This window comes from Trachemys scripta, chromosome 1 (assembly GCF_013100865.1).
Source record: "Trachemys scripta elegans isolate TJP31775 chromosome 1, CAS_Tse_1.0, whole genome shotgun sequence".
In the NCBI taxonomy this organism is placed as follows: Eukaryota; Metazoa; Chordata; order Testudines; family Emydidae; genus Trachemys; species Trachemys scripta.
The window spans coordinates 289,141,306-289,154,469 of record NC_048298.1 but is presented as its reverse complement, the minus strand read 5'-3'; the positions used below and the strand labels follow the sequence as shown (position 1 = coordinate 289,154,469).

Sequence of the window (13,164 nt, the reverse complement as noted above, 5' to 3'; positions counted from 1 at the left end):
AGCCCCGCCACCTGTGGCTCAGGCTTCAGACAAGGCTCACAAGTGAAAAACAATTTCAAGTCTCACACTTAAATGTAAATAATATTATTTATATATTTGTAGCAGAGCTCCAACCTTGACCCCGTAGGTCCCACACTTCCAGGCAGTTTATGCTAGCTTCAGAGGCTCACTGCAACCCTCCACATAGCCCTTGTCTCTCCAGGGCCAAGGATACACTCTACTGAGCCCTTTTCATAAGCCAGCAAGGAGGTTGGTGAGAGAACTCCCACAGTCTCTGTTGTTCCTACGGCCTCATACCAAAACAGTTTAGGCTTTTGTCCTGACAAGGGCCTGTCTTCCCCTCCCAGGAGGTGTTCCTGTAGTGGTGGGTTGGGGGGAACCCGAGCCCTCCTTCTACTCCAGGTTCCAGCCCAGGGACCCTAATTGGTAGCAGCTGTTGGCAGTCAACCTTTCACTGCCAGAGTTGCTACATTTCCCTGGGCCACTTTCCCACAGCTCTCCTGCTTCTCCCTTTTTCACCCTTACCTTAGGGCTCCCTTATCAATAACTTGAGGGTGTCTTCATTAACCAGCCCTTCAGCTGCACTTCCTCTCCTCTGGCTCTCTTTGGCCTGACTGGAGTGAGCCCTTTTATAGCATCAGAGGGGCCTTAATTAGAGTCAGATGCTTAACAGCCTCACCTGACTCTTAGCAGGTTAGTTGGAGTCAGGTGTTCTCATTAGCCTGGAGCAGCCCCTGCTCTGGTCAGTCAGGGCACAGAAAAGTGCTTATCCAGCGCCCGCCCACATCCCGGTACTCAATAGGACTACTCTGCTGTTCCCAGCTGGTCTGGGTCTATCACAATTCCAAATAGATGTATTTTATAATTATGTGGTAAAAATGAGAAAATAAACAATTTTTCAGCAATAGTGTGCTGTGACACTTTTGTATTTTTATGTCTGATTTTCTAAGCAGTGGTAGGGGCTGTGCATTACACAGAAACATCTGAGGAGCTGAAGTTCACTGACTGTCACCTGCTAGGCAAGGTCTGGTTCAGGAGAGCCTTGAGGAGTTTGCTAGTGAGGAAAACAGACTGGTGTGGAAGAAAGCTGACAGTCTAATCGCCAGCAAAACTTACTCTGCCTGAGTCAGAGAGAACGCTGTGGCTCACAGGTCTAGGTATCCCCAGAAGCATGTTTCAAACATAAATCAGAAGCAAGGCGCAAGGCTGCTGAGCCCTGCCCCTTACAATCACAAGCAACCTTGTCATACAATTGTATTCATACATTTGTCCAGCTCTCTCAAAACTAATTAAGTTGTTTGCCCTCACTGTCATGGGTATCTATGGAAAGGCATACATGAGTCCTAGGGTCCAGGGGATGAGGAAGGTGTTGAAAGGGAGCCTGGACTTGTGTCCCCATTGCAACAGGTATCAGTTAGCAATGTGCTCTGGTGCAGGATGCACCCCACACAGATGTTTGACTTCCCGACACAATGGGAATGAGCTTGCTCCCCACCTTGCCTGTAAATATAGTGTATTGCTGTAGTGTTGTCAGCCAGCACTTGACTTGCTGATTCCTGAAGGTGTGGCAAAGCCTTTTCATGCCAGGCCAATTGTATTAACATCTAAAGTGTTTATGTTCAAGCAGGCTTCCTAAGGAGACCACAGACCCTGAACTGCCAGTTGATCCACAGCTAAGCCCACTCACCCCCACACAGAGGAATCTGTTACCAAGGTTTTTGGAGGTAGAGACACTGATTAGGGAAATTCCTCTCCACACCTGAAGTTGCTCTGTCCACCCAGTTTAACAAAGAGAGGATTTCTAGTGGGATTATGACCAACATGTTGTCAGGAAACCCCAGTCTCAAACCCAGGCCCACTGGGTTCCTGAGAAGCAGCCTTGGCCGTCATGCCACACCAACTCAAATTACACTGCTCTACAGCTAAAATGCTTCTGAAATAAATGTAGTCAAACTTTACTAATTCTGGGTCACCGAGAACAAAAATGATGCTTAAAATTGTTGATTGGCTCTAGTTTTCAAGATATGCTATTGGGTCAGTATATACGACCCTTGACTTGGGAATGGCGGAGCATAAGTGAGTTATAAAGGGAAGGGATCTCAATTTAAACCAGAAATGACTAAAATACATCTTTGACTGGATCTATGAATAAATCTATGACTGGGTTTGAACAAGTACTTGCTTTTTAGGCAAAACAATGAATGATGCAATCTGAAGCTGGTATTGCGTCATACATGATATGAATTGCATCATGTTATTCCTAGAAGTCATGGATGATGCAATCATAATGAAGCTTACATCACTGTGCTGAACAAATTGCCCTACATCAGCTCTAGAAATCATACAGTGTCGTGCTCTCTTATTTGTCAGTGTTTGATTTTGCAAAGGGACACATTTCTGTTTAGCCAAAGTGAGCAGAGATGCCTCGTACTTGTGTGAACAGTGCAGATAACTTCTGCTATGTTTGTGGTGAAGTGACTTTTGCATCACAAAAGTGCAGTATAACCACTATGGTTAAGAAAGCCTATCACCTTTATTTTGGCTGCAAAATTGGAGATCAGGACAAGAGGTGGGCCCCACATGTATGCTGCAACACTTGTGCAACAAATCTTCGCCAGTGGTTGAACAGGAAAAGGGAATCTATCCCTTTTGCAATGCCCAATGATTTGGAGAGAGCCAACAGATCATACCAGCAATTGTTACTTCTGCATGGTGCCTCCAGTTGGGAAAGGTGTGTCAAAGAAGAAAAAAAGTGGACTGTGCATTATCCAAACATTCTATCAGCTATACGCCCAGTACCCCTCAGAGAAGGACTGCCGGTTCCTGATGCACCAGAATCATTCTCACTTGAGTCAGACGAGGAAGAGGATGAAACTTCTGGTCCTGAACCATCAATGTTACAGGACCCACATTTTCTCCCATCCTCCTCCTCTGAGCCACACCTCATAACACAAGGTGAACTGAATGACCTTGTCAGGGATTTGGAACTACCCAAGAGTAAGGCAGAGCTGTTGGGCTCCAGACTACAGCAGTGGAATCTCCTGGCAGGTGATGTTAGGGTTTCCATGTTCCGTGACCGTCAAAAGGATCTTGTCCCATTCTTCTTCATGGAAGGTGATCTTGTAGCCTGCAACAACATCAATGGTGTGATGGCAGCCCTCAACATTGTTCACAATCCAGATGAGTGGAGACTGTTCATTGATTCATCGAAGACGAGTCTTAAAGCTGTTTTACTGCATAACGGCAATGTTTTGCCATCAATTCCAATTGGTCATGCAGTCCATATGAAGGAAACCTATGACAACATGAAACAACTTTTGCGGTGCATAAACTATGACCAACATCAGTGGCAGCTTTGTGGCAATTTGAAGGTTGTTGCTCTCTTGCTTGGTCTGCAGACTGGATACACAAAGTACTGCTGTTTTCTCTGCTAATGGGATAGTCGTGCAAGAGATTCCCACTACATCAAGAAAGATTGGCCACTCCGACAGTCATTGGAGCCTGGAAGGAAAAAAGTGTTCAGCATCCACTACTTGTTGAATCAAGGAAGATTTTGTTACCACCCTTACACATCAAGCTGGGTCTGATGAAGAACTTTGTCAAGGCCATTGACAAAACAAGCAGCTTTCAAGTACCTCTGTGGAAAATTTCCAAGGTTAAGTGAAGCTAAGATTAAGGAAGGTGTCTTTGTTGGTCCTCAGATTTGTGAACTTCTTGGAGATTATGCATTTGACCATGCACTGCGTGGAAAGGAAAAGACTGCATGGAAAGCCTTCCAGTTAGTGGCAATAAATTTTCTCGGAAACAACAAGGGAGACAACTACAGGTTGTTGGTGGAAAACCTCCTCAAGACATACAAAAGCCTTGTTTGCAACATGTCACTAAAGATACATTGTTTGCACTCTCATCCACCGAACTGCGGAGAAGTGAGCGACGAGAACGGCGAGCGATTTCACCAGGACATTGCAACAATGGAGAAACGCTATCAGGGCAAATGGAGCCCATCAATGCTCGCAGACTATTGCTGGACAGTGAAAGAGACGCTCCATTTAATGAATACAAGAGACAAGCCAAGAAGCGCCGAGTAGACACGGAATAGGACTAAACTATGTACATAATAAAATTTATTATGAAACAAAAGGCAAAAAACTATTTATAACACCCTTTTGCTGATTTTTAAAGTGTTACATAAACAGGACAGGTGAAATATTATCATGTAAAGCAACCATAAACACATGAAAAGACCTAGGTTTACAACTTATGATTAAAACTCTACTATCTACACAATATACATAGACATAAAATGTAAAAACTTAAATATCTTAGAAACAGTAGCCAGTTTTGTCATATTTGAATTCAGCACATCAAAATACATAATAAATAGCACATTTTATCTCTGAAGCAGACGACTTCTCAAAAATTGTAGACCAGTGTTATCAGTGTATTCACAGACTTGAGTGGGTCAGCTTCCAGGATTTCATGACGAGCTTCCTGATTGGCTTGTAACCAATATAAACTATCTGCTTCCTTTCTGGCCTTGTCTGAGCAACAAGCCATTACCCACTAGCTGCTACTTGGACCCTGTTTGACCCCACCCCACCCAATCCTGCCTTGCTGCCTCACACAACCCCACCGGATACCTCCGTGTACCTTCCCCTTAGATTAGCTCTCTTGGCTATCATATCCCTTGTGTAGAATAAATATAAAATCAATGAATTAAACTTTGCTTGAGTTTGGTTAAAGAAGTGTGTTATAAAGAAAAGAATTGAAAATAATGAGTTAAGGCCAGAAGGAATGTAGTAGAAAGAATTCCTGGTTCAAAAGTTTCTAAAAAGAAGGCCCCTGACCAATAGAGGTTATTGCAGATGGTTTTAAATAAGACAGATAATCTGTTTTAGAAGGAGCTAACATGAACCTTGGCACCTCACATACTTCCTTGTTATCTCAAAAGTTAGGGCCTATGTGAACCCACATGCAAATGAAGAATTGTTGTCAGCAAAGAGGAGGGGAAGAAATAGGGAGGAAAAGCTTTGGTAAATCTATCTGGATTAAAACTGGAAATAGGAGTAAACTGTCTCAAATTGTTTTTTAGCTGAAGTCAGTAATTGGCAATGACATCACTTGTTTGTTAAAGGGTTCAAAAAGTAAACTCTTAAAGGGTTCATTGCTAATACCTGCCTGGCCAAGTTGGAGCCAACCAATATGGGTCTAAGCACTCCTGGGTGTAGTCTATTTGCATCTATCTTTATCAAATAAATGTTTTATTACTGTTAGTACATAATACATTGATTATTATTTAGGCTTTTGGGGCATGTTTAGAGCAATTGTATAAATACCATTCAGCCTTTATTAAATCTAAAAGAATTTATGTTTAAATTAGTGTTGTAGTAATACCCTGCATAAATAATAATTCCAACATCTTGCATGAACTCTGACTACTGATCTGGACCATTCTAACTCACCTAATCCCTGGGCATTACATGTCTGCATGTGACATCTGCTTGGTAGATATACTGATCTCAACCCCTTTTGCATGGATCAAAGGTGAAGCGTGGCGTGCTGTGTGATGTAAGTGTATACTGCAAAGCATACAAGTATGAGACAGTCTCACTGGTGTTCTTAGATAGGCATGAAGTTGACTGATTAGGTCTGTCACAGTCTGACGCTGTTACTGTGGAAGTTAGGCCCTCGCTGATCTGAAGTCTAATACTGCTGCTCTGAATTCTATGCCCTGAGTTGGACTTAGTTTTGGTTTCTGACATTGAAACCCAGCAAGGTAAGAAGTTTTAGGATTGATTGCACCAAGTTAGTCACCTGTTGTGGCTGTTCGCTTTGAATTAGCCATTCAGCTTCTTGGTGATGAAAACTATTGGATGAAGAGGTCAAAAGGAAGGACTCTATACTGATAGCATGATGTTCAGACCATGAATTTCAAGGTATTTTCTGTGAGCTGGATGTTAGGAAATGTTAAAATAGGCATCTGGCACGTCAAAAGCTGCAAACCAGTCCACAGGATCTAGTAAACGGATTGTAGAAGCTGAAGTTGCCATTCTGAATTTGAAACGGAGGTTGAAGGTGGTGAGGTGATGAAAACAGGGTTGGAGACTCATTCTCTTACTTTGTGAAAAAAGTGGGAGTGGGAACAAAAAGGACCCTGGCTCTGTACTCTAGCAGCACTTTCTTCACTACTCCCACCTGAAAATAGTCTACCTCCTGCTTCAACAGTCTACCTCCAGCCTCAGAAGGCAGCAGAGGGTTGCCTCCAGTGAAATATCTGCCTCTTCCTCAGTGGCTCAGAAGATCTTCAATGGCTGACCATAACATTCAGTCAAGGAGCACCACTTGAAATACAGCTGTTGTGTTGTCTGCTTTCTTTTTTGGAGTTGGGAGAGAGCCCCAAGGAATGCAAAGTTGCCCTGGAATTTTTCAGGGTATGATGTGCCTCATCAGTGCCGTTGCTAAAGAGGTTGTAGCTCTGAAATGGAAGGTCCTCGGTTGTTGCTTGGGCCTTCCAAGAGATTCCTGCAGACTGAAGCCATGACAGTCTTCTTCTGGCAATTGTGTGCACTGCCTTGTCAGATGTGTCCAGTGCATCCTGCAAGGATATTCTAGCAGTCAATTGGTCCTCAGCCAGGAGGGTTTTCAATTCTTCTTGATGCTCCTTGAGAAGCTTATCCACAAAGTTAGTTTGTCCCAGTTGAAGAAATCACTGAGGGGAGAGCTTGGTAATTTGTAACCCACATTTGGAGGCTAGCAGATACATAGACCTTCCAGCCAAAAAGATCCCTTTTTTTGAGGATCCTCTTCTCTGCGGGTGGATTTCAGAGGACCTTGCTGCTTTGTCCTCCACTATACAGCTTGCACAACCAGAGAGAGCCAGGGGAAAGATGCTGATAAAAATATTCAAACCCCTTTGCAAGGACTTATCTTTTGTCCACTCTCAAGAGTGGAGTCAATGCAGATGTGTGTCAAATGTTTTGACAGGTTCCAGCAGACCATCATTTATCAGCACGACTAATCTCCCTGGAGTTGCAGACTGAACTATGTCCAAGAAAGCGTGTTTCTCTTATACAGTCTCAAGGGGAATACCTAAGATTCTGCCATGTGTTCTATAAAGTCTTAGAAAACTGCAAATTCATCTGCAGAGGCTGATGTAGGTGGGTTCACCACCTCCCACAAAGAAGAGATTATTAAAGCCAGGACTGGGTGCTCCTACTCTGGAGAACATTGTTCCTCTTGACTTGCCTCTTTTTGCCCCTGCAGCAGCCATGGATGAAAGATATTCGGTGGAGACGGACCTTGTTACCTAGGACACAACGGAGGATGTTGGCTTCCTGGAGTAGGGTTGAAGATGCCACGGTGCCCAATATTGCCAGGGCACATATGGGTAATGCTGTGGAAGGTGCCTTGGGGAATATCAGATGGGGTATCTCTATATGGTCCTGATCTTTTTGTAACTCCCTTCATTGACTGTTCCCTGAAATCTCTCCCTGACTCCTACTGAGCTACCCCATGGTGAGATGGAGGACAAGTAGGAGATTATTTCCTGCTGAGTTAAGAGGAAGAGAAGAAAAAGAAATGTCCCTCTCTAGGGGAAGAGACAGTTGTAAGAAGAGTACCCTGCCTGCAAACCAAGGACTGTGATACAGGACACCTCTTTGGCCAGATGTGGATACTCTAAAGCAGTGGTTTTCAAACTTTTTAGGATGTATACCCCTTTCCAAATAATGTAGTCTACCATATACCCTGATCTGAGAGAGGGACATAATATGCCTATGATTACATTACCAAGTCTTACTAAATAAAATACATTGTCTGCCATTACAGGACTTTTCTCACACATACCCTGATGAGACCTCACGTAACCTAGCGATATTTACACCCCAGTTTGAAAACCACTGTTCTAAAAGTAAGGGGGATTGTATTGGCCTCTCTCCAGTAAAAGTGACTGATACCTGAACCACAGACAGATCACTCAGTACTGTGCATTGCTTTTGTGCCAAGGAAGTCTGTACCAACATCTTGGGTTCAGAGAGGTAGTCTGTACTGAGGTGATGGGTACCACCACCACCAAGTACCTAGTAGGTGGGAAGGTGCTGGATACAGAGGTACTTGGTGCCTGGGTAGGACTGTGGGCCATGTGGTCCTTCGGCTTAGATGGTGCCACCTGAGCTACCTTAGACATTAATACTGACTTCAGTCTTACAGAATAGGTCTTTTCAGTCTTACAACGCTTCAATGACTGAGCCCAGAATGAGTCATGGTGATTTCTGCCTCCTGCTGGGTGTTGAGGAAGGTAACCTGCATCCTGGCTAGTCTTTGGTGTCGTGCTTCTTCCCGCTGCAGTAACATCTATACCAACATAATAGTGGATGAGTGAGGTCTCTGATGGGAAGTAGCTCTGAACAGATTCATATCTCACTAGGCCACTTGTTTCAGATAGCAACTTGAAAAGCAGCATTAAAAGTTAATGGCTTCCACTGACTTGGAAGGAATCAAAATTGTCCCTTGGGAGAAGGATCTTAAAGCAGTTCACTAGATATTCAATGGTTTGGAGGTCTTCTCCAGATTTGTATATCAGACCATCCTTCATTTTCCCTTAGTGTAGTAAATGACTGCAATGCCTGTCTGATGTTCTAATGTGGTTTGCTGTGATCCATATCATATGATGCATGGTTTAGCCAAGTGATCATGTCTTGATTCTTGACCCTGCTTATTTCCTCACAGCCTTCACACTGCTGTTTGGTGACAGTCTTGAGTTTTTGTGGGTTTTGGCTGCTAACCAGACCCAGACTTAAGGTGGCATCTCAGGGGGATATGGAGATCATCATAACTCTGCAAGTCCGAGTTCGTTTATTGTGCAGTGGTATTCTCATTTATTGCTGGCTGAATCTCTTTGGAAGAATGTTGGCAAGATATGCACAAGGACAGGAAACCAGACTGTCCATATAGGTTGACTTCAGACAGGGCCGGCTCCAGGGTTTTGGCCGCCCCAAGCAGCCAAAACCAAAAAAAAAAAAAAAAAAAAGCCGCGGCCGCGATCACAATTGCGATCTGCGGCGGCAATTCGGCGGGAAGTCCTTCACTCCGAGCCGGAGTGAGGGACCGTCCGCCGAATTGCCGCCGAATACCTGGACCTGCCGCCCCTCTCCCTACCGGCTGCCCCAAGCACCTGCTTGAGAAGCTGGTGCCTGGAGCCGGCCCTGCTTCAGAACTACTGTGACAATTCTCATGGCAGTGTTCAATTGCATATCAACAACTTTTATATGTACACTACCTGCCCATACTGACATGCAATATTCAGCTGCCGAGAAGACGAAAGCCAAGATGGCTGTCTGCAAGGTGAGAGTGTCTTCTCCACAAGTGGTCTGTGTTAGATATTGGCACTATGTGAGGCTACGAACTAGAACCACTCCAAGGTATCTTGCAGTACCGGGGTGCTGAACAAGGGGGACTGACTTTCTGGTTGAGGTTTTGCTGATGATCTCCATTTGAGGAGGCCTGCATCAACTTCTGCAGCAGGAGAGTTTCAGCATTGCCTCCCTCCCTATCTGGATACACTTGGAGAAAACACACAACATCCTGTAACATGTCCTTCTCCCATGATATACGTTCATTGGTATAGCAGGGCCACACGAGGAACAGGTATTAAATCCAAGTGATTTAGCTTCTGCTATGATCCTAAGTCCCTGTGGGGAGTGGAGAGTAGAAGCTTTGTTTGTTAGCCTAGACAAGTTACTTTAAAAATAAACAAACAAAACAAACAAGCCAGTGGGCATAAGGAACCCTAAACAACTTTTAATTATATATTATACTAATTCTAACAAGTTAATCTAAATCACAAAATGAGCAAGAAAAGCAGACACTGTCAAGGGCTCTGTCTTGCACCCATGGGCAGTAAGAAAAACTGAAGGGCAGGAGAGAGCCCACTCCATCCTTTATGCCCTCAGGTGGAGGGCATAAGAGCACAGGCATAGACCCAACAGACACTGCTAACCAAAAATAATCCCATTTTGTGCACATCATGAGTGAAATCTGTGCGGACAATTACCCAGAGAAGAATTTAAGTTTAAGTTATTTTTTGTTGTTTTTTTTGTTGTTGTTGTTGCTGTTTGTTTGTTTTTCAAGTATTTCTCCATGTGGTCCAAAATATTTCAACTCAAGAGAATGACACAGGATGGTTACAATATTTATAAGAAAAATGCTAATATATTTCCCCTTGAATTTAGCCATATTATAGACTTTCTGTAAAAGATGACTATGGACCTCAGGAGAGCAAAACTACGGTAAGTAAAATGCTTCAGAGTGCAAGAACAATCCACTAGTCTAGTAATACATACACATGCTCTACCTGTGGAAAAGTGATTTAGTAGACAAATTTAGTTCATCCACCAAAAGAAGACAATCATGCAAACTCTACAGTTATCTATATGATAGATTAAAATTTTTTTTGCTTTTATCTTAATTTCATAAGCCAGAGGTCCTAAAGAAGTTAGCAGGGGTTCAAATACAATTGAAGATTTGTTGAGGAGTCAGAGTACCAATGCCACAGTTCACCTATCCTCTGCTGTAAAGCAGGTAGAAAGGTGCAGAGTTTAAACTGATGCTGGATCATTAAAGATGAGCAGTGTGTTGGGAAGCTGTTAAAAAGCTTAAATGAGATTTTTCAGATTTATGCATTTAAAATTTGAATTTCACTTTGTTGGTGAAAAGGGGAGAGCTAGAGGTTCAGTGTAGTTTATGCCTGGATCAAAATGATAAATCTTTGCATGGCTGCCTTTGTTTGGTAAGTCATATATACAAAGGCTCAGGTTACTCAAAAACAAGAATCTTGGTAATCTTATCCAAAAAATGTCACCTGCCCCCAGCTTATTGCAGGCGTTTCAATTCACGCAAAACCTACCTCATACCTATACTTTTCAGAAGCTCTGTAAAAGTGAATGTCATCTCATCCAAGTCAACTGCTGCAATAAAGATACAGATCCCCCACAAGTCCTTTTTCTTTTCACTGTAACCCACCTAGTGAAAGAGAGAACACAGTTTTAGTTTGCTTTTGAGTTATCACCTGAGTATTATATACAGAACACTACTCTGCTAAACAAATGCCAGAAAACACCAAAGCCATGATTTCTAATTACTGGACAAGTCCAGAGTTCCAAATATTTATATCTTCTAGATGAAAGTGCAAAGACATTCCAATACTCATTCCTGCAGCACAAGCTTAATTTTCCCTGTAAACGTCAAAATAGCCTTAGAATGGGAATGATGTTTCCATTGAAAAACACAGTGATGTGCTTCAGTCGTGCATAAGCAATACATTTTCATTAAGGCATATTAATACTGTAAGTGCCTCAAACTTTGCAGACAAGACAGATTACACCTTTCAGGACCAGACTATAATCAGCTTTTAAAAAAAAAAAGTCTTAAAGACTGGCACAAATTCACAAATGAAGGAAATGTACAATTAGACTTGTGTGAAAAGAGGGTGCACAATGTTATTATGCAGCCAATTCTGCTTAGTAGTTGGATGTTTAAAACCTTAATTTTCTTTTGGCAATGCTGATACTCAATACAGTTTCTTGGGATCTACCTACTGTCCACTGGATGTTCCTGAATATTCATCCCATTGTACTTTTTATTAGGCCTATTGACAAATTCTCAAGTCATTCCCTATGCAACGTAACTCCCACTGACAAGCAACAAGCCTGAAGAAGCAGTGCCAACTAAATTCAATGTTTGTTAAGTGTCATTTCTTCTGTGGAGCCAGTCCTCTAGCAACCAGCATGCAACTAAAGGTTTGTGTAACGTTAAAGCCAAAAAATCCCAATATATACCTCCATTCCCAGAACCTCAAATTTAGGGTTAAACTTCCCACAGAAAACTGAGTTTAAAAGTTTTCTACATGTTGGCCAGTCTGACCTAAGCTGTTCAATGATAGCACCTGGGAAATCTGAAGGATGAAGGCTTGACATTTCAATACTTGGCTGTTAGTCAATTCAAAAATTGACTTCAACTAGTAACTGAACACCAACTGCCACCTAAAGGTACTTTAGCATGTGATACTCATATATTAAAAATTAGTGTAGCACTCAAGCAATGTTACTGAAGCTACCCTTAAGTTACTACTCAAAATGCATGTCAGCTCATTTGAGTTAGTAATTTACTTTAATTCTTTTAACAAGAAATTCTACATAAAAATCAACCCTTCAGTAAGAAATCTTAGTTCTACAAACAAGTATTTTAATCCCAAACAATTGTTATTGCATTACTTTGCCTACTTTCAAAATACAAATTTAACAAATAAAACATGAAAATCATATGGCCTAGATGTCAGGAAAAAGACCTACAAGACATTTACACTGTATTGAATTTCAAGTATTGAAATTTTAAAATGGTAAGTTTTAGTTTTCTTTTCTCCTTCCAAAAGAAGTTTAACAAAGTTTAAAAATCAATTATCTTCAACTTGTATATAGAATCATGTAAGCTGAAACCAAGTCATAGCCCAGTTGTGTTATGTACTTTACAGACACAGAAGATAGTTGCAAGTAACTGGAGGGGGACAGGTCTTCATTTAAGACACAACAAAACAGTTGGGTGAAGCAAGAGGGAGGAACTTAGGGAAAAAGGGATAAACGTAATAAGCATGTTTTACATACATTAGCTGGTTGTACAATTTGTAAGCGCAGACTCTTGGTTAATGGAGATAAATAAGCAGATCAATAGTAGTAGTCTTCCACTCCACCCCTGACTAGCCATCATTAGCTGGCAGTGTACTGCAGACATCATGGCAAAAGAGATTCTTAAGAAGAAATTTGAAGTATAGAAAGAATTATTATTGGGGGGAGGGAAAGGAGGCAAGTGGCCCTTGCACAAGGGGCACCATAAAAGAAGTGCAAAGATGACTGTTAATGAAGAGGTCCTTAATTTATTTTCTTTAACATATCAAATAGTCATTCCCAAGAGGAGTTATTTCCTCCCACCCCACTGTTTCCATGATCTACATTTAAAAAACAAATCAGCATTCAGTTAGCACTACTAGTACCTTGAAATCAAGATCAGTTATGCATCTAAGCAAGAGTTGAGAGTGAAGCTGACAGACTAAGGTCCCTGTCCTGTAAGAGAACAAAGCAACCCAGACTCTCACAAAAAAAAAAAAAAAAAAAA

At 42.1% G+C, this 13,164-nt stretch overlaps 1 protein-coding gene across 2 annotated transcripts in view; it reads right to left on the bottom strand.

Annotated features, from left to right (window-relative positions):
* RB1 (RB transcriptional corepressor 1) overlaps positions 1-13,164 on the bottom strand; it is a 161,165-nt gene that overhangs the window by 140,443 nt on the left and 7,558 nt on the right. For both annotated transcript variants that reach the window (XM_034758495.1, XM_034758496.1), the window contains exon 3: positions 10,904-11,019. In XM_034758495.1, coding sequence (XP_034614386.1) covers positions 10,904-11,019 — 116 coding nt within the window. The remainder of the gene's footprint in view (positions 1-10,903; positions 11,020-13,164) is intronic.